General features: G+C 52.6%; 2 protein-coding genes and 1 long non-coding RNA gene across 5 annotated transcripts in view; 1 reads left to right on the top strand and 2 right to left on the bottom strand.

The window, feature by feature from the left end:
* Window positions 1–554: 554 nt before the first annotated feature.
* Rab35 (RAB35, member RAS oncogene family) lies at window positions 555–16,874 on the bottom strand. 3 transcript variants are annotated; one of them, XM_052755138.1, is made up of 6 exons: window positions 16,192–16,874; window positions 9,567–9,617; window positions 6,796–6,919; window positions 4,104–4,228; window positions 3,895–4,019; window positions 555–2,093 (listed from the first exon to the last, which is right to left on the bottom strand). In XM_052755138.1, exons 1-6 carry the CDS (start codon window positions 16,463–16,465, stop codon window positions 1,965–1,967), a joined length of 828 nt encoding a protein of 275 aa, XP_052611098.1. In that variant the 5' UTR covers window positions 16,466–16,874; the 3' UTR covers window positions 555–1,964. The 3 variants fall into 3 exon arrangements, with proteins under 3 accessions (XP_052611098.1, XP_052611099.1, XP_052611100.1); XM_052755139.1 differs by lacking the exon at window positions 16,192–16,874 and adding an exon at window positions 15,448–15,542; XM_052755140.1 differs by lacking the exons at window positions 3,895–4,019; window positions 16,192–16,874 and adding an exon at window positions 15,448–15,542.
* On the top strand, window positions 15,672–22,809 carry LOC128120904 (uncharacterized). Its single transcript, XR_008221994.1, has 2 exons — window positions 15,672–15,957; window positions 16,872–22,809. It is a non-coding gene; the product is annotated as an uncharacterized LOC128120904 (long non-coding RNA).
* The window catches only part of Gcn1 (GCN1 activator of EIF2AK4), a 66,208-nt gene continuing 62,394 nt past the window's right edge, over window positions 22,630–26,443 (bottom strand). The window contains 1 exon segment of the mRNA XM_052755137.1: window positions 22,630–26,166. Coding sequence (XP_052611097.1) covers window positions 26,041–26,166 — 126 coding nt within the window. The 3' untranslated portion in view covers window positions 22,630–26,040.

Raw genomic sequence — 26,443 nt, 5'->3', positions numbered from 1 at the left:
TAATTAGAAACTTTCAATACAGAAATAATCCTAGCAAACCATTTAAAAGTTTGTTGGTTGACAGGAGTTTCACATCAGGTCCACCAGGACACCAGTTGAGCCCTGAGTCCCCCACCCCCACCCTCACCCCACCCCACCCCACTCATGCATGTGACACTCTGCGGGACAGGCACGCTGTTGTCACCAAGTCACCCATCACCTGGGCCTTAACAGGCAGATGCCAGAAGCCACAGAGGCACCTAACTTGGGCTGGATGCTCCAAGATCACCCTCTTATTGCTTGAATTGGCAAACACCTCCACACTGGTTCCCACGTGCTCAGAAGCATGTGTGACCCCTTCTGCCCCGTCAGCCAAGACAGTCCTGAAAACAGAATCTGCCTCAACTCCCAGCTCACCTGGATCATATGGAGCCGCCTACTGCTTGGCCCTGAAGTGTCCTCCACGGCACCTACCTTCCTAGGCCCAGAGCCCCCAAACCCAGCCTGCAGCTCAGAAACACAGGCCTGCCGCACAGAACCCAGCTTTTGACAATCTGGACAAGTGGAGAGACAGGTGAGAAGAAAGCCCCAGTTTTATTGATTAAAAACCCGTCCACAGTGTTAACATGGAAAATCTGCAGTAATCTGTGATGATTGTCCGGTCAGGACTGCCTGGAAATCGCCTAGGAAAGGAAATCTAAAACACATCATGGTGTCCAAATCAGTTCTTCCCAGTTACGTGATCCTTTAGGGGAGAGGGAACCAAGTGTCCTGGGGGAAGGGGGAAGTAATCAAATGGAGACTACCCTGATTTTTACTTCAGGGGACTGGGGGCGGGGGGTGTCAATACTGGCTGCCCCCACCCCACTGCCACTTCTTCCCAGTGGCCAAGAAACCTTCCTACCGCCTTCATACTAAAACAGGTCTGTCAGTAACGCAAAGGTGCCTGTCCCCGCTTGGAGGTATCCTCCCATATCCAGCACCCCCTGCATGTGTCAAGGTGCCTGGTGCTACATTACAAACTGGCTCCCCTGGGAGGCCCTTGCACACACGGGAGCAAGGGTGCAAAGCTCCTCTCTTCCCATGAAAGGGAAAGAGCTTAACCCCACAGTGAACAGAAGCCATACACCTTTTCTAAAAGTACTGAACCCAAAGTGGGACAGTCACAACTTTTGCTAGTGAGCCAATCAAGTTGTCTCACGGAAATAACTGAGGAACTTAATTTGCTTGATTTGGCTTCATTTGGCTCTATCTGTTAAAATAAGGCTCCCCCTTACAAGCTCCATCTCTGAACACAGGTACCCCTACCTTTCTGCTGGAACTGAAACATGTTGGGTAAGTGAGAAGCCACAGCTCCCCTGGTTTGTAGCAGAGGCATCTAGAAGGCAGAATGAGAAACCTGTTGGCCAAATGGGCAAGACTGACTTCCTCTGTGGAACTGAAGGCCTAGGGCCAGCCGAGGGCAGGGCCTGTGTGGAGGCCAGGTTCCCCAGCTCCCAGAGCAGCTGTAGGACAGGAGCCATGTAGAGTGCACTCCATGGGCCCAGGTTGGCCAAAGACTCAGCTAGGACATGAGGCTGGCTCCTCGGGAAGCTGCCGTCGAGATGGGACAGGAGGGCTTGGGAGGGTCTGTTGCAGCAGGTTGGCAGGAAGGAGGCAAAAGCCAGAGCAGGCTGAGGGTGTGCAGCTGGTTAATGCAATATACACTATGTACAAACTGGTTAATCAGTCCGCTCAGCTGGCAGCGTCCTCGACAGGTCCAGGCGCCTCAGCAGGGAGATGGGCACCAGTGGGGAAGGGCAGGCTCGTCCAACACCTTCTTGGCACTCAAGGGGAAAGGGGAGGAAGTGCCGATGGCGCCTCCCGGTACAAAAACGTGGAGAGAATTCTTTAAATAACGGCACTAAACTGAGACTGTCCCCCGAGGAGCCTCGAGGCCTCGGGCTGGGGAGGGTGCAGTGCAGTCTCTGCGGTGGACGGGGACATTAGCAGCAGCGTTTCTTTCGTTTACTGTTTTTCGTGAGCTTCACCACATCGTTCTGTTGCTGCTGCTGCTGTTTGGCCAAGTTGTCTTTCTTTGCTCGTAGAACCAGCTCTGTGATGCAGTTGAACATCTGGAGAGGTGACAGGGTAAGGCCGACCTGAGACCTAGTGCGGAGCCCTTGCTGGCCAGCACAGCCACCTCCCCAGGCAATTTTCTGTTCCTCTGTGAACTGTGTGTGTGTGTCGGGGTGTCTGACTGTGACTGTGTAGCCCAGCCTGGCCTTACAGTCACCGTTCTCCTCCCTCTGCTTCCCCGGTGCTAGGGTTACTGGGGTGCACTAGGTGCCCTCAACACACACTCTAGGGCAGTGGTTCTCAGCTTTCCTACCGCTGCCACCCTTTGACACGGTTCCTCATGGTGTGCTGACCCCCAACCAAAACTACTTCGTTGCTACTTCATAACAAATTTTGCTACTTTTATGAATCATAATTAAATATCTGAGGTGCAGGATATCTAACATGCGGCCCCTGTGAAGGGTTGTTCGAAGGGCTGCTCTAGGAGGAGGGAGTGGGATCAGAAGTTAAAGGGAATGCTGAAAGACCACAGCTGTCTTGGGGAAGTCAGTCTCTTGGATATTTTCCAATCTTTTTTCCTATATGTGGGTGTGTGCATGTGAGTGCAGTACCCACGGAGCTGGAGTTACAGGCGGTTGTGAACTGCCTGGCATGGGTACTGGGAACTGAACTCAGGTCCTCTGTAAAAGCATACAATCTCAATCACTGAGCCGTCTGTTCAGTCCGTTTTAAAACAGGAAGAACCCACCAGAACCTCTGACAAAAGTCCGTAGTTCTGCGTGTAGATGGGAGGAAGCGCTGGCTGTCCCCCTCACTGTACCTGGGGCCAGACAATGCCTGTGTCTAAACCTTTCCCTGACTGCCAAAGTCCTGCTGCCAGGACTCAGCGAGGCTGGGGCAGCCACCAAGCCACAGGCCTGACAACGCTGATGTCCTCAAAACCAGAGGTGAGATGACTCGGTGTCATGTGGACCAGGGGTCGGATCACAGCACCCCCATTACAAGCTGGGCCCCACAAGCACCTCTCACTCCAGCTCCATGGGCTCTGATGCCCTCTTCTGGATCCTGTACGTGCGAACTGCACACACTCCACACAAATCTTTGTTATAAACAGCTGCGCTCACCATCTCCATCTACTGAGCAAGCACAACTTGGCTCGCTTGATCCTCACAACCTGGGGAACCACCTCACTCCTGTGCACAGATGAACAAGTGAATCACCCGGAGCTCAGTCCCAGGTGTGGGTCCTGGCCTGGCTCTGAGGAGCCTGTGCTTCCAAAGCAGTGGGAACCCAACTTCCCTGGTACTTCTAGACTCCTCTGGGGCCAGTGAGTGGGCCAAGTGGAGTTTGTGGCAAAAGCTCTAGCTTTTCTCCCTCAGAATCACAGCTGCTCTTCAACAGGTGGAGCTAAAGTGAAGAAGAGGCCTCCCGGGTGGACGCTCGGTCCACAAACCCTAGGAACCTCTCAGCAGGCGCCCACTTGAGCTCAGAGGCCGGGAAAGCAAGCAACCCAGAGGGACAGGGAGGAGGTGGTGGTGAGGGGCTCGAGAGAGGGCTGACGGGAAGCCGCTGGGATAGAACCTGCAAGGCTTTGGGGTGGCAAAGACCTGGGCTTGATGCCAGCTCTCCCTGGTTGATTCTTAGGGCTGTTGAGTGAGGGGATCCCACCTCAGAGGACAGCTGAGCTAAGACAGACTGGGGGCCTGCACAGCGCCAGCCGGCACTGGGCACTAAGTAACTGCTGGTCACTCACACCTGAGCAGACCTGAGTGGGGAGAGCGCTGTGGTAGAGAAGTGAGGTCTGCTGAAGGCGCACGGGTCCTCACCTGCCCCTGACGGGGATCAGGCAGAGCTTACCTCTTCCACGTTGACATTCTCCTTGGCACTGGTCTCAAAGAGCTGGATCCCCATCTGCCCAGCAAATTTGTAGGCGTCTTCTGTCTCTACCACCTTCCGCTCAGGATCGTCATTCTTATTACCCACTTGAAGACAGAGCACAGTCAACCCCCGGCAAGGGCACCAGCCGCTGCTCTCCCACCATTCCCACCCTCGGGGTCCAGCCTCACCTAATATTCGGCACACATCGTCACAGTTCTGGTTGATTTCATGAAGCCATCGTTTGACATTAACAAAGGACTCGGCACTAGTGACGTCGTAAACCACAATGACCCCATGGGTCCCCCGATAGTACCTGTAGGGCCAAGATGTGCATCAGGGCTTCGGCCCAGGACAGAGAAGCTGCTTCCCTGGGACCCGCTTGCCACAGCTTGACAGTGGCTGGGGAAGGTGAGGTGCCCGGGGCCAGGGCCAAGCCCTGCACCCAGCCTTGACCACCAGCCACAGCCAAGCTTGACCAGCTGGACAGCACTGGCTTCTCAGGCCTGTCCCTGGCAGCAGTGGAGAAGGCTGGGAACAGTCTGAGATGGACCAGGCAGGAAGAGTCACCGTAGGTGACCGAGTGTACCACCAGCTGGAAACTTCTTTGAAGTTCTCCTTCTGTTTTCATAATTCAGGCAGTTTTTGTATCTGACATCATGTTATCCCCATCCTGGTTAAACATTCACACTCTCAAATCTTGGTAGTAAAATGTCATTCCTGAAGGCTGCACCTTACAAGAAGCCATGGCAAGGTGTGTCCCTTTCCCCTGGTGGGCAGGTGACGCTTCTTTTCCTGCTCTTGGCTCACTGCCCCAGGGACAGAGTGTAGAGGCTACACAGGCCTCCAGCAGTTGTAGGAAGGACTCAGGTAGAGCTGCATACCCCAAACCTGCCAAAGCTCTAGAAGGAAGGAGGGTGCCACCACTCCCCTCTGAACATCCGGTCCCCAGAAGGCCACGGCAGCACCAACCCTGAAGCACAGGGCCAGCGGCCAAGCAACTCGCCTGGCCCACTCTACCTAACCGCCTAAGCTGTTTTCTGAGCCTTGTCTCTAAAGCACCCATCCTTGATCACTTCGGTCTCAGAACGAGACTCCAAACCCTGAGGGCAGGCTCCTCCCATGCAGCTCTACTGGACAGCACTTCCCCAGCCTGGGTTCCAAGATGGCTACACCAGGATCCACAGCCAGACTGGTAAGGGGCACCCAGCCATCTAGTCACCTCTCTCTAGTCAAGACCTATCTGAGGACAACGGTCAAACCTGGTCCCATCTCTGAAAGCCGTGGACTCTGGACAGGCTACCTGGTTTCTTTCCATCCCTACCCCTTACCTCAGTTTCTTCAATTATAAAATAGGGGTGCTAGGACAAACTTCTGCGGGTGGCTGTGAGGAAGAGGAGGTAACAGATGCCACCCCAAGGCTGGAGCAGTGTGAAGACAGTGTTGGGTACTCTTATTATCAGGACCGGTGCTCCTCCACAGCCATCTGGAGCCCCAGATGAGGGGGCAGAACCAAGAGTGGGTGGGCAGGGCAAGGCAGCCCAAGGGCAGGACACCAGGGCCCTGCTGCACACTGCCCGAGCATCTGTCCACCCTCAGACACAGTGGAGCCCTCCCCGGACACCCTACTCCGTCTACCGTCTACAGAGTCCAAGGCTCTGAGGGAGCCTGACAGTCCCACTATCTCAGCTCGGAACCCCTGAACCACCCTGCCTTGGTCCCTAGCAAACCGCTGCCCTGAGCACCAGCTCAGCACACAGCACAGCTTGGGTGCCTCTGGGGCAGGTATGGGAACCACGTGGACAAAAGCCACTCCTGCAGCAGAATGCCTCTGTAACCTTACCTCTGCAGAAGACACCAAGAAATGGCACATCACTGCCCTAGCTCCTGCCACTCCAGCACTCCAGGAGAGCTTTGGCCAGGGAAGGGCCTAGGCTGGGCCAGGGGTAGAAGACAACAGGGCTCCCAGTCCTCTGACCCAAGGGTCTCACACCCACTGCCTTACTCACCTGACGGCCGCTTAGTCCAGAAATGGGTAGATGTACATTTGAGACAGGGTAGTGAGGCCCTGTCTCAAATGTACACACACACACACACACACACACACACACACACACACACACACACACACGCCTTTGTCTGTAAAATGGGGAAACAGTAAGCACAGCACACAGAAAACCAGAAGTGACCCATGAAGAGGCCAGAGTAGGAGCCCTGGACTTAAGCCTTAGCACCCAGACAAATCCTAACTAGAGATCACACAGAGCAGAGTTAGAACTCCACACTGTTTCACAGACACCTAAGAAGCACGTCTACAGGACTCAACATGGAGTGGTTTCCAGTGGGCAGCTGAGTTCCACAAGCACCCCAAAGGAAGGCGACCCGCTAGACAACAGATGTCCCAGGCTACGTTGGCGGTAGAAGAGGGGCCCACATACCGATGGTCTCCCAGGCCTCCAGAGAGGGAGAGCCGTCTCTAAGGAGTCAGGGCGGGTGACAGAGACTGTACAGAACTGACACCCACAATAACTGTCAGCGGTTCACTGGGCGCCAGGGAAGGACCTGTCACTACTACCCAGTGAGGCAAATACTGTTGCTATAGCCACCTGAAGAGAGAGGAGCTGCCGGCCGGAAAAACGAGGAGGGCACACAGTCTGTATCATGGCAGGCACCAGGGCCAGGTGCTCAGCCACTGCACGTCCCGAGCCCTAGTGGCCCCCACAGCACACCACGGCCTTCTCTTGTGCCTGCAGGAAGGGAAGGCCCAGCTACCACCCCAGCCTCACTTCCTCACATGCAGTGACATTTCTACCGCACTGTTTCTGTTCCACACTGTCACTCAACGTCACGCAAACATCCAAGACAAGGGTCCAAGGGACTCACGTGGAGGTGATGGTACGAAAGCGCTCTTGCCCCGCTGTGTCCCAGATCTGCAGCTTCACCTTCTCCCCATTGATCTCCACAGTCCGGATCTTGAAATCCACTCCGATTGTGGTGATGTAGCTGCCTGTACGAACGCAGCCCATTACTCAGGGTAGGGAGCCCTCTGGTCCCCAGAACCCCACCCCATCTCACTGTATGAGCCCCACGCAGGCAAGGCCCTAAGGACAGAGCCCTGAACAAAGAAAGCACACCTGCTCTAACAGGCCCCCGATGCAAGTAAGACAGGACCCAGTAACACAAAGGAAGAGACAGGTTCAGAAATACATGCTACCAAGGAAATTAAAATGGAAGCGAAAGGCAGGGCAGCGACATGGCGGCTGTGACCCGAGAATACAGCAGACCTATTCATCCTGGGTCTCTCTTTTCTATTTTTTTTTTTTGGGGGGGTGACCTTCAAAATTGACTGAGGACCCAACACTGCACCTTCCTGGGGAGATGGCAGCAAAATATCCATGGTGAGTCTGGGGTCTGTGAGGCTAAGGCCGGGGTGGGTGGTGAGTGAGGAGTCAGGGCCGGTCCTCCAGGCCTTCATGTGCACTGTTGTTCCGTGTGTGTGACGGTGGGCCATGAGGTTTCACCCGCGCACAAGATGCTACTGAAATGGTGCTTCGGACATCCGTGTGGAAGACGCATTTAAGAGCGGCTGCCGACTTTCACAGTCCAGTATGGTGCAGGCTTACAGAGGCCTGCCTAAAAGCATGGCTGTCATTCCATCCGGAACACAGCAGGAACTCTTTCAAAAGACAGACACAGATGGCCACGTGAAGGGTGGCAAGGGCATGGGAAAGGCCAAAGTTCAAGGTGAGGCAAAAACAGAAGCAGGAAGTTGGCGGGAAAGCTTAGCAAACGTGGTGGAGACACAGCCCCCACCAGGGCGAGCCCCCAGAAACCAGGGCGAGCCCCCAGAAACCAGGCCGGCGTCTGGTATCTCCAGGGCAAGCAGCTCCTCACACGTGAACATGCAAAGCAAAACAGAGTCAACACACAGCACAAGAAGAAAGCTGGAAACAGGTTCTCAAGACCAGTGGTTCTCAACCAGGGTGGCTTTGTTCCCCAGAGGACACATGGAGTAATCTGGAGACAACTTTGGTTGTCACAGCCCAGAGATGCTGCTCCACACCCCAACAGAAGGCCTGGGTTCAATTCCCAGCACCCACATGAAACTCACAACCACAGACACACATGCAGATAAAACACCCAGACTCAGTCAGAGAGAGAACGAACTGACAGGAGCATAGATGACCACGGCTTCCTTGAAAAGCCATTTGGGAACTTGGTGAGGTGTCTCAGATGGGTAGAGTGCCTGCTGCCAAGCATGACGACCTGAGTTCAATCCCCCATGATGGAAGGAGGGAACCAAGTCCCCAGTGTCCCCCGACCTACACACACACACACACACACACACACACACACACCACGGTGTGGTGGTCTGACTAAGACCGGCCTCCATAGGCTCACATATTGGAAGGTTTAGTCACCAGGAAGTGGAACTGTTTGAGAGGATTTCAAGGAATAGGCGGTGTGGCCTTGTTGGAAGAAATGTGTCACTAGGAGTTTCAAAAGCCCATGCCAGGTCTAGGCTCACTCACTCGCTCACCCTCCCTCTGCTTATGAATCAAGAGACAGCTTTCAGTTACTGTTTCAGCGCAATGCAGGCCGCCATGCTCCCTGCCGTGATGATAATGGACTGACCCTCTGAAACTGTAAGCTAAGCCCCCAATTAAATACTTCCTTTCAGTGCGGTGATCATGGTGTCTCTTCACAGCAGTAGAACAATAATTAAGACACATGACATGTCCCCTTTGCCCTCAGCTTCAGTCAGATAAGGGTTTTTTGTTTCTCTGTGTAACAGCCCTGGCTGGCCTCGAACTCACAAAGATCTGTCTGTGTCTGTCTGCCAAGTGCTAGGATTAAAGGTGTGCACCACCACCTCCTGACATAAACAAAAGGTTTTTTATAAAGAAATCTGGCAGTACCAAGCAAAGTTTAAACACTCTTAGACCCTGTGACCTAGTAACCTCAGTTCTGTGTGTACAAGAAGAAACAATGTATCCCAGAAATGCAGCATTGATTAAAACAGATGTAACCAGAAGCCACATGCCCTGAGTGGTGGTAGTGAAGGCCAGGGCATCCAGACATGAGCAACCTTCCCAGTCACTACAGAACGAAAGGAAGGCTGGGCATGTAGCATGTATGCCTTTAACCTCCCTACTCGGTAAGTGGGTCTCTGTGAGTTCAAAGTCAACCCAGTCTACATAGCAAGTTCCAGGCCAAACCAGAGATCCATAGAGAGACACTGTCTAAAAACAATCAGAACCAGGGTGGGGGGTCTGTGCACGGCAAGGCTGGAGCATGTTCCTGAACAGCAGGTGGGGTCAGGAAAGGACACCCACACCCACACCCTGAACAGAGGCTCCAGGGCAGCAGAGGGACAGTGCAGGGACAATTGTCATTCTTACGTTATGGACATCTTCCTATTAGACATGGACTATCCCTAAGACTAAAAACTCCTAAATGTGGGGCACAAATGGACCCTTGGTAGGGAAGTGAGGACCAGCAGGCGCAGAATTCTCACCTAAGCCTCACCCCACTTGCCCTCATCCAACAACCTGAATGATAAAGTCTCCTGCATCAGACAGAAGCAGTGGGTTCTGGAACAGGGTAGGAGATTTCAAAACCCAAGCACCCCAACAGCACCCAGGAGGACTCACCTGAGAAGGTGTTGTCTGCAAATCGTAACAGCAAGCTGCTCTTGCCCACACCTGCAAGAGAGAAGGCATGGAGGTGAGCAGGTGGGGGGAGCTCCCAGGAGACCATCCTTTGTCCTCCGTAAGAAGCCCAGCGGGGCCGGAACTCTTCAGGACCAACCTATCTCGGCACACACCAAGAACATCTCTTCCAGTCAATCGCTGACCTTTTCCTTCGCCCTCGTGTAAGACAAGCTGCTCTCAAATCCTCTGGGGGACATGACAGCCACTCACGCCCAGGCCCTGTTCTGAGGGCTGCCCCAGACAACAGAGACAAGCAAGAGGAAGGTCAACCAAACGAGACTGGTCCACTGAATCCTGCTTCCGGATTCAGCAAGGGCCTCAGCAAATCTCATGCCACTTCAGTTTGCAAGGAACTGGAAAGCTGGAGAGAGTCCTCGGTTTTATCAGGGCATTCTGCATGTGAAGAAACTGAGGCCCACATGACCAGAACCAGCTGTCAGTCATCGACCCCTAGCTGAGTCAGTATGGCTGAATGGTGAGGCGGGGTGGTGTGAGATATCTATACACTGTATGAAGATGTACTGCTGTGACTGGGTTAATGAAAAGAGCTGAACGGCCAATAGCTAGGCAGGAGGTCTAGGCGGGACTTCTGGGCAGAGAGAGGAAGTAGGAAGAAGAATCCAGGCATGAGGGAGAGCAGCCAGCCAGTGCGGAGGAAGCAGGATGGGCAGGACGGAGAGATGAGGTACCAAGCTACACGATGGAACACATTTCAAAGTATAGGTTAATGTAGATTGTAAGAAGTAGTTAGGAACAAACCCTAAGGTAAGGCCAAGCTTTCATAATTAATAAGTCTCCATGTCATTATTTGTGAGCTGGCGACCCAAGGAAAAATCATCTACACAAGGAGTCTGCTGGAGACCTACTTGGCTTCCACCGTGAGGGTTTGGACCACTGCACTTGGCACAGCAGCACCTGGCTGTGCCTTAACCTGCCTTCCTCTTGACCGCCACACACACGGTTCTGATTGGCCAGTGCACCGACCTGCCTCCTGTCCTCCTGTCTCCATTATCCAAAAGTGGCTAGATCAAGCAACCTCAGAATGAAAGATTAACACACACTCAAGTCTGCATGGCAGCTCGTGATGCTCCCAGAATTCCGACTGTGTCTCCTCAGATGAGGAGAGCAGGACTTGAAGAATGAGCAGCTGACCTAAGATGCCTCCAAAGGTCAGACCCAGATCCAAATCCAGGCCTGCTAAGCACCTCTGCTGGCATCCTAAGGGCTTGTTGGCTTGCTCCTTCCCTTTCTACCCTTCCGTTCTCCCTCTATTTTTTTGGGGTGGGAGTGGGGTGGGGACAGAGTATTATGTAGCCCAGACCACACTTGAACTCACTGTGTAGCCGAGGATGGCCTTGAATCCGATTCTTCTATCTCCACCTCCCCAGGTGTGCTGGGGATTGAACCCAGGACTTTGTGCACGTGAGGCTAACACTCTACCACCTGAGCTATATTCTTAGCCCTTGATGGGGGCACTTTCAGCCCGTTTAGTAGAAATGCAAATGACTTCAGTTTCTTTGAAAAGCAATTTGACAATACCAAGAAAAATTTAAATACCCCAGACCCAGTGACCGAGTATCCTCACTTCTGTGGAACTGCCACACAAGAACAAACACAATGTCGCCCAGTGATGAAGCATGACTTAAAACAGAAGCAGCCAGAAGCCAGTGGATGTCAGCCCATCATTCTCTTGCATCTTTTTCAGGAGGAACATCAATTGATCCCAGAGCTGGTACAGCCATCCTTTCTGTTCTGTTCTGTTCTAACAAATGCCTTCAAACGTACCACATCCTAACCTAGGACCCCATAAATGCCCTGTGACTGAAAGCAAATTTGAAGTGTATGTGCCTATCATGAGAAACCCAGAGTCTGACTCCAATTCTCAAAGACGGCATTGCCCCACCCCCCACCCTCAAATAACCAAGACTGCAAACCACCGCTGCAGACTGAGCTGCTGTAGAAACACTGGTTTCTCTAACCTAACCCCAGACATCCTCTCCAGGCCATCTCCAGTGAGCAAGTCGGCAGGGCCGCCCAGAACTTGCTTCTCTGAGTCCACCCGGGTCCTACCTTCCCCAGAGGGTCTGAGGGTGCCGGGCTCCTGAGCACACAGCTGAGCATCCAGGGCACCTGTTGCTCAGCCCTCCGGCGCCCAGGGCTCAGCACCACTTCCTCATTGTGCTGCCACGAGGCTTCCTGCTAAACCCAAGGAGAGCCCAAGTTCTGGGCTGGTCCTCGTGGTGCTCTGCCTGACACTAACACCCCATTGGCCCTGTGGCCTCCTCTGCTTCCTCCTGAAGCCTTCTAGGTCCAGCTTACTCAGCTAAAAGCTCATGTCTGGCCATTAAGCAGTGAGTTCCCTAAGCACTAAGGACCTAGACCTTGCCGCCTTCACCCTATGCATCCACTTGGTGCTGTGAGCTGAACCCAGCACTTAATACCTACCACCTAAACACCCTCCACAAACTGATGGCCGAACAAATATCAGTCTCGGTGAAAGCCGGGGAACGTCATGCTATTACAGCAGCATTACCAAGTGCCATGAAGCAGCTTTCAAACCTTAGGGGCAGGAGACAGCAGAATCCTTTTTCTTTTTTTCCCCTCAGACAGAGTCTGGCTGTCCTGGAACTTCCCAATGTAGACCAAGCTGGCCTCAGACTCACAGAGAGCCACCTGCCTGTGTACCCAAGTGCTGGGATTAAAGATGTGCAATACTATTAATATTACTGTTGTTATTATTATTCAATTTATCTGAGTCTCAGACCGTAATAGACAAGAGAAAGGTGCCATTGGCAGTGACAGCAGAACCTGAAATCCCTGGCTGCAGGATGACCACTAGTCACGGCAGGGTCTGCTGCCATAGACCTGCACCAATCTCCAGCACTGTCCTCCCGAGAGGAACAGAGACCACACCACCTCCCAAGTAGCCTAGCTGCTGTCTACCCTGCACACGCACCCAGCAAACAAGTGCGAGGCATACTCTCACCACAGCAGTACTTCCCGCCAGCCACCTAATGCTACGGTCTGCTGCCCTGCAAGGGGCACGGGCACACCTCAGCACACTTGTGGCCTCTTGGCAGGCAAGCGATTTCACCCTTGGCCGTTACCGCCCCCGTCTGCCTTTGGGCCTTCACCCCGGCTTTGTCCCACTGTTTCCCTCGTAGGCCACAGACCCATCAATTTCTCTGCTTCAGCACCGGCCTGCCGTAAACTCAAGTGAAGCGCTATCAACTTCAATCCTGCCTCAGTGACCACCTTCTCCTGTAACCTCAGCCAAGCCATGCCCGCCTCCCAGCTCCAGTCTACTCATCTGGTAAGGGTTTTAACTAGGTCTCGGATGGCACACCAGCCTCCAGGTTCTAAGAACGAGAGTGACTGGCATCGGTGGGCACCGTTGTAAACCAAAGTCAATGCCACAACAGCTAAGAAGAAAGTAGAGAATTTCGGCTACAAAGAAGAGATACCCAAGCCAGGGAAGGCATCCCAGAAGTGTGTACGGTGTGGTCCGGCGGGAAGAAGGACTCGGTTATAAAGCAGCTAGCACTGAGGGCCTCCAGCTTGCCGGCCCACCACCACCTGCCCTGGCAGTGTTAATGGAGACCAACCCTGGCTCCCGGCTTTGCTGCTGGAAGCTGTGTGATTTGGGGCAGTCAGGCAGCTCCTCTAAGCCTTAGTTTCCTTATTTGACAAACCACAGAGGCCATGGGTGAGAATCAGATGAGAAAGTGTCTGTGAATCATTTGATAGACCTTAAGAAGCACACACTCAGGGGGCCCAGGGCAGGCAGGTGATGATGTCAGGCTCCCCGCTCAGCTGCAGAGCTTATTTTGAACTCCCCTGGCTACCATCTCCCAGTTTCCTAAGTGTTCAGCTCAGTGTCAGGAGACATCAAACAAAGTGTCTCCCTCCTCTCCCCAACCCAGGCCTACACACTCATACTGAACTGGGAGCCAGACCACACAGACCCTGACCAAGGAGTCTTCTCCCACACCTGACTTCTGAGGGGAAAAAAAAAAAAATCAATACACCATGTAAAATACACTGTAAGAAAGCAAGCCAAAACCATCTCCTGGGTTTCACAGAAAAGCCAACAAGCTACATCTTCTTGCTGAGTCTGGCACAAGACATCTTCAGGAAGGGTAAAGACCTCTGACCACAGCAGGCTGACTTTAACTACAAAAGGAAAGAGATCACCATACCGTCAACCACTCAGAACCAAGGCCAGAGGAAAAAGCAAATCCTCAGAGTCCAGAGGAATGCCATAGGCTATGTCCAAGTTCAAGTTTACACAGCTTGCTCGGTTCTGTTTCATTCAAACTGCAACCCACCAGCCCTCCACCTTTCTAACTCCATCCCCGCCCACTGTTACTCTTCCACTTCACTGGTTGGTTGGGCCCTAACTTTTCCCGAGATCTTCCCTCCACCAGCAACCCCTGAAACTTCAGCCACCTTCCACCAGATCCAAACCACCAACCACATCCCAACCCAGCTTCACGGGTTTCCACCAAAAACCACTCACTTGAATGACCCATCTATGACACTGCCACCCAAGCCAACATCCGGAGTCTCAAGGGACTTGCTGCTTCATTTCCTTAATGATCCACAGGCTCTACCACCAACTTGGCTGTCTCAAGTCACATGACCCTCTATCCCACACTCAACTGAAGTCTCATCTATAGACTTGGCTGCTCCCCAGCCTCCTTCCAAAACATCCTACGGTCCTAGCACCTCAGCTACACTCCCATAAGCATCCTGGGACCTGCCTCCCTGAACTCAATGTCACTCCACAGACCTGGTCACCTGCCATACTCCAAACATCTCTAAAACGCTTCATCCTCGGCCAGAAACCAGTCTGACTTTCCTAAGGCTGCTCTGTGTTCATTCACCGAACACATGCATTTTAAGCACTGGGTACCAGAAGTTGCTCTATGAATCAGCGATGGAGCGGTACTGAAAGGAGTGTGTATGTGGACGAAGCACTTAGAATATTGGATGAAGCATCCCCGGGTCCCCCTCTGGTATCGCAGGAAGGTAACAACTGCAAACGCTGTCCACCCACTGTGTGCCAGACACCGTTCTCATCACTGTCTGTGCTAACATCAGCTGCGTGCTAACTACCATCAGCCGCGTCAGGCAGATCTACTACTACTCCATTCTACAGATGAGGGAACCGAACCAACCAAAGACTTTGCAACGATTCTGCAGGAATGTGCTTATGGCTTTACCTGCCGCGCCTCATCCAAACGCACAGCAACCCGGAGGGACAGGTGCTGGAAATACCCCCATTTCACAGAGGGCTCAGTCCTCACAGGGAGACTCATTCTGACAACACTAACAGTTACTTAGGGGTTACTTTCCATCGGGCCAGGCGCTAAGCACTTTCCTTACTTTTAGCTCAACCGAATACTCACAACGCCCAGTTTAGCAAGTCCCCACTTCTCAGATGCAGGAACTGAGGCTCAGAGAGGTGAAGCCAACTTGCCCAAGGTCACGGAGTGAAAAAGCCTGTTTGCCCGGGACTCGAACCCGGGTCTCCCCAACTCCAGCGATCGCGCGACTTGACCAAGGTCACACGTGAGGCAGGAGCAAGCGCCGGGGCGTGCATCCCGCGCGCTTCGGCACCCCGACCCGCAGAGGAACAGCCCGGCCGAGCCCCTGACTGCACCCCCCCGGGGCCTGCGGCCGCCGCGCTCCGCGCCTCCCGCCCCGCGCGGGCCGCGCCTCCCCGTCCGTCCGCCCGCCCGCCCGTCCGCCCGCCCCAGGGCCCCCGCGGGCCGCGCCCGGCAGGGCCCTGGGCGCCTCCGGCCCCTGCGGCCCTCACCGCTGTCGCCGATGATGAGCAGCTTGAAGAGGTGGTCGTAGTCCCGGGCCATGGCGGGCGGGGGCGGCGCGCGCGGGCGGGCGGGCGGGCGGGCGGGCGGGCGGGCGGGCGGGCGGGGTCGGTCCTGGCCTCGCGATCCGCAGCTCCCTCCCGGCTGCTCCGGCAGCGGCGGATCCACTTCCCGAACAAACAGCCGGAACTGACAGAAACACCTCCCTCCGCTCGCTCCCCCCACCCTCCTCCTCCTCCTCCTCCTCAGCAGCCGCCGCCGGTGCCACCGCCTCCCTCCTTCCCGCCCCGCCCCACCACTGCGCAGGCGCGGCGGCTGGCCCCGCCTCTGCGCAGCCGCAGCCCCGGCCGGCCGCGCCCTCTTCACGCACGCGCAGTGCGCCTGCGCCCCGACCGAGTACCGGGCGAGCGCGGCCGCCGCGGCCCAGAGGAGCGAGCCGTTCCACGCTGGCCCGACGGAAGGGAGGCGGCGGCGGCCGGCTGCGGAGCTGCGTCCTAGAGGTCAGCGCCGGGCGGAAGTCGCCTCCGAGCCCCGTGACCCCGACGCTCCTGGCCGAACGGGTAGCGGTTCCGAATTCGGATCCGTAGGACGCACCCTGGTCGCCTGCGCCCGCGCGCGCGGCCGCTCCTTCGGCCTCGGTTTCCCCGTGGCCGAAGGAACCCCGGGGCGCCGGAACTCAGCCGTACGCAATTCAGAAGCAGCCTCAGGTTTTTCCAGTTTGGGTGGATGCCCACCTGCGCTTCCCGGGGCGCTGCCACCGCCATCCGTACTGCAGACTTGCGCGGATTGCTCCGTCCCTGTGCCTTTGGCTTTTCCCAGCAGGTTCTCAAGTAGCCCAGGGTGGCCCCAGACTCGCCGAGTAGCCGAGGATATCCTTGAACTTCTGATCCTCCTACCTGTACCTCCCGAATCCAGTTTTATGTGGTGCGGAGACTCGAACCCAGGGCTTCCGCACAATGCTACGCCAGCACTCTGCGAGCTGAGCTCCACTCCCAGCCCCCTCGTCATGCGTCATAACACCTTTCCAGTCAGGCTCCTGTTGGGATACTGCCGTTCTTTCGATCTAATCTTTCCCCATAAAAAGCAGTGCTAGTGTTTAAAAAAAAAAAAAAAGTACAAATGCTTACTAAATTCAAAGTCCAAATTAGTTTTTCCTTCTGAACCACTCCTCATAGTGACACATTAAGGTTTCTTGGACAGCAAGAAATACTTACTAGTTGAATGGAGACCTGCTTCCCCACTAATTTCTATGTGTGTTTAAGTACGTATATGTATACGCCTTGCGCATGCACAGTATACTTCTATCAGTCATTTAACTGCCTCCCGACCTGGTACTGCATCTGATGGTTGTACTGTTCCTTAACCACTCTGCTGCTAGTAGATTCACGCAGTTCATAATTTTATGCTATTCAAGGTGTTACAGGCAAGTCCTTGAACAGCACATGGAGTGAGTGGCTGGTGCAAGCCTTGAACTGTTTTTCCAGAAGCTAGCGTGGTCATGTCAGATGAGCTCAAGTCTGGAATCAGAAGGTACCGGCTGAGGAGTGGTGCTGTGGTATGTGTACTTGATGGAACTTCTGGGTCTGGGCAAGTTAATGCCATCCCTTTGACCAGCAGTTTTAAGAAACAGACGGAAGGGCCGGAGAGATACTTCAGCAGTTAGGAGCACCGGCTGTTCTTCCAGAGGACCCTAACTAAATCCTCAGCACCCACGTGGTGGCTCACAGCCGTCTGTAACTCCAGTCTCTAGATCTGTCATCTTCCAGCCTTGGCAGGCACTGCAGACACATGGTATATAGACACATTCAGACTAACATTCATACACAAAAAATAACCTCAAAAAAAAAAAGTTTAAATAAAGCAGATGGAAAGAAAGACATTTTAGGCCGGGCAGTGGTGGTGCACGCCTTTAATCCCAGCACTTAGGAGGCAGAGGCAGGTGGACCTCTGTGAGTTCGAGGCCAGCCTGGTCTACAGAGTGAGATCCAGGACAGCCAGGGCTACACAGAGAAACCCTGTCACCAAAAAAAAAAAAAAAAGCAAAACAAAAAAAAAACCAAAAAGAAAGTCTTAGGTTAGACTTGAGATAAGCACCCGGTGTCTCCCCAGCCTGTGAGGCAGTGGATCACATCTGCATATCTGCTCCCAGGTCAGGAGGGTTGCCGTTTCGAAGTCCACCCCTGCAATGCTTTTGGACAAGCCACATAGCCCTGTCTCAGAGCCTGTTTCCTCACAGAATATTGTAGATGGGAGGCTGTGTGGCCACCGATGCTAATCGGTCATGCTGCAGGGACTTCATCCTAGAACTGTTTGCTATTCTAGACTTTAAGAATTTCCTAGGCAGCAGCCTGATGACGTGGCTGCTGGACACGCCAGGGATGTAAAGCAGAATTGGCCATGGGAGATGAGATTCCCAGTTTTGCCCCAGGTGTCATCTAGAACCCAATAGGTGTTAATCCCTCCATTTATTCTGGAACTATTGAATGGTTTCTTCCTATTTATATACCCCATGTTGTAAAGGATATTAAACTTTTTTCCCTCCAAAAATTTGCAGACTCAGCAGAGCTCAGATACATTCATGAGGAATTAAAAATGAATGATAGAGTACAGAAGACACAACAGCTGTCAGATTTCTCCACCTAGACGTCAGAAGAGACAAACCGTCACTGTTAGAGTGACGGGAAAGATCCCAGCATAAAGATTCATGGTGGCACCAGAACAGAGGTGGGCTTTGAATGTCAGCTGTACTTAGACAGCAGCTGTCTGAACCTGTGAGAATCATCAGTTTTGGCTTGGGGAGGGAATTCCCTGAGGATATACCCTTGGAACCCCAAAATGAGTCTCCCAGCACATTCTCTGAAAACACTGCCTCACCTTCACTCAGCTTCATCAGTAAGAGCTCTCATCTCTAAGCACGTGTGCTGTGTTGTATGTAAACCTCCAACCTGATCAGGACCGCCTGCGGCTGGAAACCTCATCTCAGGAGTCCTGAGCTGTGGCTAGAGGAGGCCTGCAGCTGCTTCTACCTTAGGAGCTGCAAGAGAGGACAGGAGTCTCCCAGCAGAGCAGCACCATGAGCTACACCGCAGACTCACGGTGGCGGCAGCCAGATAGAGCTGCCGGGCTGGAAGTGTATGATGAACAGGAGGGGCAGATACCAACAAATCAACACAGCAAACAGTGACAGCCAGACAAAGCTGCTTTTAAAACATCACCTCACCTGGATTCATGCAACAAATTCAGTCGATTGCGATGGATTCATTCATTAATTCAATAAATATGGGTGTGCTTGCTAGATGCACCCAGAAGCAAAACACCACCCACATCTTCATGGTGGGGGAAGCAAGTCAGTAATTCAACCATCAATGGGGGCTGGAGAGACGCCAAGGCAGTTGCTCTTGCAGAGGACCAGGTTTCGTCCCCAGTACCCACACAGCAGCTAACAATGTCTCTAACTCCAGTCCAGGAGAACAGTCGCCCTCTACAGGCACCAGGCACAAAGACATACACTCGTGCATATTTTCTAAAAAATAAAAATATTTCTTCTTAATTTTTAAGTTAAAAAACACAATTATTGGGGGCCTACTTTATGCCTGGCACTGGTCTAGCCGCCAGAGATTTAGCAGTAAGCAAAATTCAAAAACCTACTTGCACACTGTTTGGGAGAATGGGCTGTGGGTCAGAAGAGAGAAGCATAGAGGAGAAGGGGCTGGGGGCCAAGGAAGCTCAGGGTGGCAGGCCTTGTTCAAGTTTGGCAGTGAGCAGAAAGCAGGTGGTAAGCAGAGGGCAGAGGATGACAGTGCATTCCAGGGCGAAGAGCTGCTGAGCGATGGTCAGGAGGACTGGGAAGGAGGGTGGCTCCTCGAAGTCAGCAGTGCTCTCCGGGTCAGGAGAGGCCTGGATGGAGCTGTGATATCCGGGTACGTCCGAGGGCCATAGGCTGTGTTCGTGTAAGAAAGAGGAAGTGACCATGAAAACCACGCCAGGCTTTCTGTGGTACTGCAGATAGATCCAGGGCTTCCTGCACACTAGGCAAACGCTCGACCAACTGAGCTACGTCACCTGGCTGTGCTGTTTCCTCCTAGTTACTATTACTGTTGTTATTTTATGTTTTCAAGAGAGGGTTTCTCTGTGGGGCTCTGGCTGTCCTGGATCCCATACTCTACCACCGCCTGGCTAACTCTTTTCTAACGAAGATTTTTGTTGTGGTTTCTAGAACGCAAGCGTCTACAGGTAAGATACATTCTTTGGAATGGATTGTTTGATATGGAGTCTTTGATAATTTTGAAGTGTAAATGGGTCCTGAGGCCAAGCTGTTTGAGAAAGGATGTGACAGATGTCGCCATGCCCCAGCCGCCCACCTCCCTTTGGGGTGGGAATCTTAAGTGGTAGGAAGGATCGAGTGTAGCTCTCTCAGGGGAGTAAGGCACTGTTCAGAGACTTCCACACATTGGTTGTTCTGTTACCATCTCGAGAGAAGCCACACTAGACAGGGTATGGGGACTCGGTCTGGCACACTCAATTAGGTCTCAGAATCCTCCTGACACACTCCTTGAACCAGCACTTTCTTCCTAGGCTTGAACATGGTAGACTCCCTCCCCACCTGAAGGCAGGGGAGCCCCCCTAACAGGACTCAGAAGCACCCAGGGAAGCACACAGTTCTCTTCCGCAAGGCGGAACCTAGTCATTCCAGAGCCACACACAAACCCTGGCGCTTCTTCTGTTCAAATCACTTTCCAGATTATTTTTGTTGGATGGCACTGGGGCTTGGTGACTAGAAAATCAAGAAATACAGCCCCCCCCCCAAATTCTGCCAACAGAACCTTAGAGACCTCCTTCCCAAGGGCACCTCAGCTCTACTCTTCCTAAATAAGGAGTGCTGTGCTATATGGGGAGTGACTGGCGGCCAATCCCTTCCTGCCATGTACTGGCAAAAGAAATCATCACCATTACAATCATGTCTTCCAAATAAATCTTAACAGCTTTTCAAACTATGGGGTCCAGAAACTGAAGGCACATTAAAAAGGCCTTATGCTCACCTGTGTCCCACCTGGCACCATGACTGGCTGTCGTAGTGTTGTTCTATTGCTGTGAAGAGGCACCATGACCACAGAACTCATAAAAAACAAAAGAACATTTAATTGGAACTTGCTTACAGTTTCAGAGGCTTAGTCCATTGTCATGGCAAGGGAGCATGGTGGCACATAGGCAGACATGGTGCTGGAGAAGTTGGAGAAGTAGCTAAAAGTTCTACATCCAGATCTGCAGGCAGCAGAAGAGAGACACTAGGTAATGGAATTTTCCCAAGGGAAAATCCCTCCCAGGGTCCTGGGGAAGACGCTACATCTGGCGTAGGGTTATCTGAGGGAAAGGAATCTATATACACCATCCTCTTTCCTCTAAGACAAAACTCTATCTATGCAGCTTCAGCTCCGTCCTCACATACAGCCAGCTCCTCTCTGTACCTACTGGGCCTGCCTGCCATAGTCCTAACTAAGCTCCTATGCTTTCGATCTCATCTTCATCCTCTGTTCCTTCATCCTCCATCTTTCCTTCCTTGCTCCTTACCCCTGGCTCTGAGAAACTCTGCTCCTTCTCTTCTCCCTGGCCACACAGCTCTGCCTGGGCCAGGAGTTCCACTCCAGTCTTTACTACACCTGGTTCTGCAAAAAGCCCTATTGTCCTGAGTAAATAGCTCTGGTTGTACTAGGCCTGAAGGCAAGGGATGGTCTGAGCTTCATCTGCACAAGAAACAAAGCTATGCATCTACAGCCTGCCTGTCTCCTAGGCTCTGCAGGGGTGTTAGTTACCTAATGGATCAGCAGTAAGTCTGAGAAGCTTAATTGTTTGCCAATGGCCTAGTAGTATATGGGCACACAAGAATTTCATAGCAGAAGGCAGCTGATACATATTAAAAGCTAAATAACACCAAATATTCCTTGATAAATGGCTTCCTCTAGAAACATTCCTTGATTTTTCTAGGTATAGCTTTGATATACAGCTGAATCTCTATAATATGTTCTTGTGGCCCACTCCCAGTGACACACCTCCTCCAAGGTCACAACTCCTAAGCCTTCTCAAGTAGTGCCTCTCCCTGGTGACCAAGCATCCAAATCTATGAGCCTATGGGGCTATTTTTATTCAAACCAGCACACTGGCCCTTTCCCTGAGTCTCTCACACTGTCCACATGAGAAGAACCTGTGTGCCCAGCTTTGTGCAGAGCACACCATGTTATCACTCACTGTGGACCACCTGTGGTGGCTGTACACCACATCTGTTAGAGAGCTGGATGTCGGGCAGCACAGGGAGGGTTGGAAGCCGATTGCAAAGCCCCTGGGTCTCCGACGCACCCAACTGTAGAGCATTTCCTTCAGCGTCAGAACTAGTTATAGTTGTAGTTAGGATGTAGCACCAATTCTATTAGAGCACAAACAAAATATTACATTAGAACGTGTTACAACTAGTCCTTTTAGACTGGGCCTGGGCCTGGGGGGCAGCTTGGCCTAGCCCCATGTCATACCTCCAGCACGGCAAAAAGCTAAAGCCTGGGGATTTGAAAACTGTCGGTAAAGTGCCTGCCACCCAAGCACAAGCTCCCCTAGGTGTGGCAGCCTATGGCTACATTCCCTGTGCTGGGAAACTGGAGGCAGGAGGATCCCTGGTGCCCAGCTGGATCAAAGAACTCCAGCTTCAATGACAGGACCCTGTCTCAAAAAAATAAGATGGAGAACAATCTAGGAAGGCACTGTGTGTGGCTTCCATACATGTGCACATATGCACACACACCTGTACCTGCATATAGACACACGCCTATACATACTCCACAACAAAAGTAAAATCCTTCTTTTCCCTTATTTTTTTTTAAGATGGAATCTTACAGTTCAGATGAGCTTGAATTTACAGCACTTCTGCCCTAGGCCCCTGAGTTTGGGGATACTACTATAATATATACTATATTACAACTTGTTGCTGTTTTAGAAAAACTTGAAGCAACTTGAACAGCCTCATGGAACTATACTTAAAGCATTCCTGGCTGGGTGTGCTGGTGCACCCCTTGAATTCCAGCTCTCGGGAGGCAGAGGCAGGCAGACATTTGAGTTTGAGGCCAGCCTGGTCTACAAAGCAAGTTCAGGACAGAGAGGCCCTACTTTAAAAAACAAAACACACAGGGTGGCGGTGGTGGCAGCACAGGCCTTTAATCTCAGCACTTAGGAGGCAAAGACAGGCAGATCTCCGAGTTTGAGGCCAGCCTGGTCTACCGAACAAGTTCCAGGACACACACAGCAAGTTCAGTTACACAGAGAAACCCTGTCTTGAAGCACCCCCCCCCCCAAAAAAAACCCAAAACAAATACACACAAACAAAACAATAACAAAAAAACCCACAAGCATTTCCAAATGCCTACCTTGTTTCAAAATCCATCAGGTAAATACCTCCAAAGACCAAATCTAAGTCTCTGCAAAGCCCTGCTTCCTGGGCTTGTGAGCCCTGTAGAGAAGACTTAACTTGCAAGGCTGATCTGAGGAGTGTCTCAGTCATATCATAAGATCCATTCCACAGACCTGGACACCAGTTTCCCAGGCTCCAAGTTCAAAGGTTGGGAACACTTGGTTTAGACAATTACCTCTTAGTGATCAAGGTTACACCATTTTGTCACCGATTTGAGGACCCTGCCTCTCTAAAGACTTTCCCAGCCAGTACCCTGCAAATGAGGTGAGGAATTTGTCAGAGTGCAGCTCCAGAAGCTAGGAGAAACCTGGGGTGCGTGGAGCCCTGGGCCAGTCACCCGGACCTGGCTCATACTTTTACCCAGGGTCTTCCACTGCCCCATTTCCTGGGAGTGCCAGAACAGGAAAGTTCTGGAAGCATTGCTTTGAAGAGTAAAAATGCTGAAGCCTAGCCCACCACAAGGTGAGAGGACGGCACTGCCATTTCTGAGCCACATAATGCTGGGCATGTGGCCACTGTGCCACAATTTCCTCCTGGAAAACAGTAGCAAGGGGCTGGAGAGATGGTTTAGCTGTTAAGGGTTAATCACACTGGCTGCTCTTCCAGAGGACCCTGGCTTGCTTCTCAGCACTCACATAGCGGTTAACTCCCATCCATAACTCCAGTCCAGGGGACCTGATGTCATCTTCTGACCTCTGTGGATACCAGAAATGTGTATAGTGTGTAGGCATGCATACAGGCAACACACACATCTTAAAACAAACAAGAGACCCTAGTTTATAGAATGCTTCAAATAAATGTTGAGTAGTACAATTATACTAATACCTAAAGGGGAGCTGAGAACATTTTGAGCATTTCCAAATTCCTCATTCTACAAATGAGGAACTGGGTATGAAGAGCTCCAATGCTTTGTCAGACACTAAGCAGCTGCCAGCCACTGGGACAAATAGTTTTTTACTCCTAGGGAGCCAAGCTCCACTTCCTCCAGGGCTTGTCTGGGCTGTTTCCAGGGCTGCTGTGCCTCCAGACAAGTCCTTCCAGCCTGCCCACTGTTGTGACAGTCCTTAGCCACTGGACTTCCTGAGGGCTTTCACCCACCTAGCACACCAGAGGAATGCAATTCAGCGTGCTCCAAGAGACCTGAGTCATGTCTGTGACAACCTCCAGACGTCTATTCTGAACACAGTGCTCATCCTCCTCCGGTTTCTGGAACTGGAAGCTGTTTTTCCTTCGGATTCTGCTTACTGGATGTCCCCCACCCTCTGCACATCAGGTTGCCCTCCCAGCTAGGATGGATGTAACCCAAGCTGGTAGAGGAAACACTGAGGACAGCCCGCTGCCTGGAAGAGGCTTCTGGGCTGAGCACCTAACCACACTGCCTGGGAGAGGTGAGCACACATGCAGACAGCTTGGTTGACAGATGCCCTAGGCAGCTGGGAGGACACTGGACCATCTGAATCCCAGTTGCCATGGCTACCAAAAGCCAAAACCATTGGCTGCTTGACTACGGGGACTGACTCGGCTGACCTCTCAAGGTCCCTTCCAGCCCTAGGATTCTACAGTTACCCCCCAAGCCAGATGACACCAGGTCTGCTGTGAAAGAAGTCCCAGACATATGATGCTCAGGAATAAAGGATTCTACCAGACACATCTTAGAGGTCATTTTTTCTCACAAATTGCTGTAAGTCAAAAGCCCAGTTTCGACCTCTGCTACACTGTTAGTGACATTGGTCTTTTGTTGTTTTTCGAGACAGTTTTTCTGTGTGGCCCTGGCTGTCCTAGAACTCACTCTGCAGACCAGGCTGACCTCGAACTCAGTGATCCACCTGCCTCTGCCTCCATAGTGCTGGAATTACAGGTGTGCACCACCACTGCCCAGCCAGGCACTGGCCTTTTTAACTTTATTTTTCTAAGACATGTTCTGATGGAGCCAGGCTAGCCTTAACTATGTAATTGAGAATGACACCCCCACCCCAAGTTCTCCTACCTAAGTGCTGGGATTACAGCACTAAGTCACCACTGGTCCAAGCCCAGCACTGGCCAGCAATTTTGATAAAGGTTTATTTCACACTGGGACCATGAAGCTTGCTGCACTAGGGGGTGTGTCACAACCTTCTAGGAATTAGGAGGAAGGAAGTCATTCATAAACGAGGCAGACACTGAGCTGCAGCTCTGGTTCCCTGTTGCACGTCCCTGGGCTGTAGGAACATGGCTCCACAGAGGGGACCACCGTCCCCACCGCCTTCCCACCAGGACAGAGTTGGGAAGTAGTCATTCAGCCCCTGACTTCCCCACACTGCGGGAGATCTCAGGCCTGGCTGTGCGCTGAGCCTGGGCAGAGAAGCCAGTGGATGAGGCTCTGACGGCAGGGCTGAAAACCAGAGCGAGGCTCATACTTCCAACAAGAGCAGAAAACGTCCCTTGTTCTTGACGCAGAAAGCTTCATGTCTAATGGGTGTTTGGAGATTATAAACAATCTAATTCTTGCCTGGCCTGGTACACACCTTTGATCCCAGCACTGGGAGGCAGAGGCCAGTGGATCTCTGAGTTCAAGGCCAGCCTGGACTACACAGAGAGAGAACTTGTCTCAAAGGATGACAACATAAAGCCCGCTTCTTTCAAGATGAAATCAAAGCCTTTATTAAACACTCCTCCTTCGAATGGCCTATAACCCCTAGACCTAGAACTGAGGAGGTGGATGAGTATCACCTTCTCCAGACAAGTCAGATCCAGTCAGGCTGCAGAGAAAGCCCAGACGCAGCAGCCGGCAGAGCTCTGAAGCTGTGCCCACTCAGACCCTGGGCAGACCCTGGGCAGACCCTGGGAGCTCCAGCACAGAAAGGGATCTGGGCTTGTGCCTCCTGGCCAGGCCGGGCTGGGCCCCCTAGCTGCCATACTGAGGTTTATGCGTATGCTCTTCTTTCTCTTCTCCAAAGACAAGGGCAAGAGATGGAGGAGGCAATTTTCAGTTGTGTGTGGGTTTGATTTAAGGCTTTGGCTCTGATCGGCTGATATACTAAAATACTTTCTGGGAACACCATCTCCTGAGCTCCCCCTTGGAATAAACGTATTTTCAAAAATGAAAACAGTGAACAAAGATGTGGAGCGGAGTTTCTGCAGAGGACCTGGCCTGTCACGTCAGGATGGTGTCGTCCACCTGCTCCGTGGAGTCGGCCTGGCTGGCCAGCTTCTTCAGCGACCTCCGGTTACACTCATTCAGGGCCTCCAAGCTGGCCGCGTCCAGGATCTTGGAGAGTGACTGCGGGGAAGATGAGGAGGAGACGGGAGAACACAGCTATGGGTGGGTGCCAAGCCGGGACTGAGCCACCAAGGCAGAATCTGGCAACGCAAAGGCTTTGGATAGACCAGAGACAACTCAGAAAATATCTCCTCGTGCCTTTCCTAAGCTGGGGAACACAGGCTGCAGCTTTCTGTTTGACAGTGGCTGGTGAGGAGGGGGCGAAGGACACAGCGTGGGGCTCAGATGGGGCAGCCCTGCCAGGTTTCTGGCATGCACTTGGGCTCCATAAAAGAGA

Source organism: Peromyscus californicus, unplaced genomic scaffold (genome assembly GCF_007827085.1).
Source record: "Peromyscus californicus insignis strain IS unplaced genomic scaffold, ASM782708v3 Scaffold_2__1_contigs__length_46816999, whole genome shotgun sequence".
Taxonomy (NCBI): Eukaryota; Metazoa; Chordata; class Mammalia; order Rodentia; family Cricetidae; genus Peromyscus; species Peromyscus californicus.
This window is presented reverse-complemented; position numbering and strand designations above follow the sequence as displayed.

Excerpts from the sequence above, each read along its gene's own strand:
- Rab35 (XM_052755138.1), bottom strand. The coding sequence starts at position 16,465 with ATGACGAGGGGGCTGGGAGTGGAGCTCAGCTCGCAGAGTGCTGGCGTA. Across the intron at positions 4,229-6,795 it reads TTTCGTACCATCACCTCCAC|GTACTATCGGGGGACCCATG; the intron begins GTGAGTCCCTTG and ends TTGGCCCTACAG. Across the intron at positions 2,094-3,894 it reads AGAATGTCAACGTGGAAGAG|ATGTTCAACTGCATCACAGA; the intron begins GTAAGCTCTGCC and ends TCACCTCTCCAG.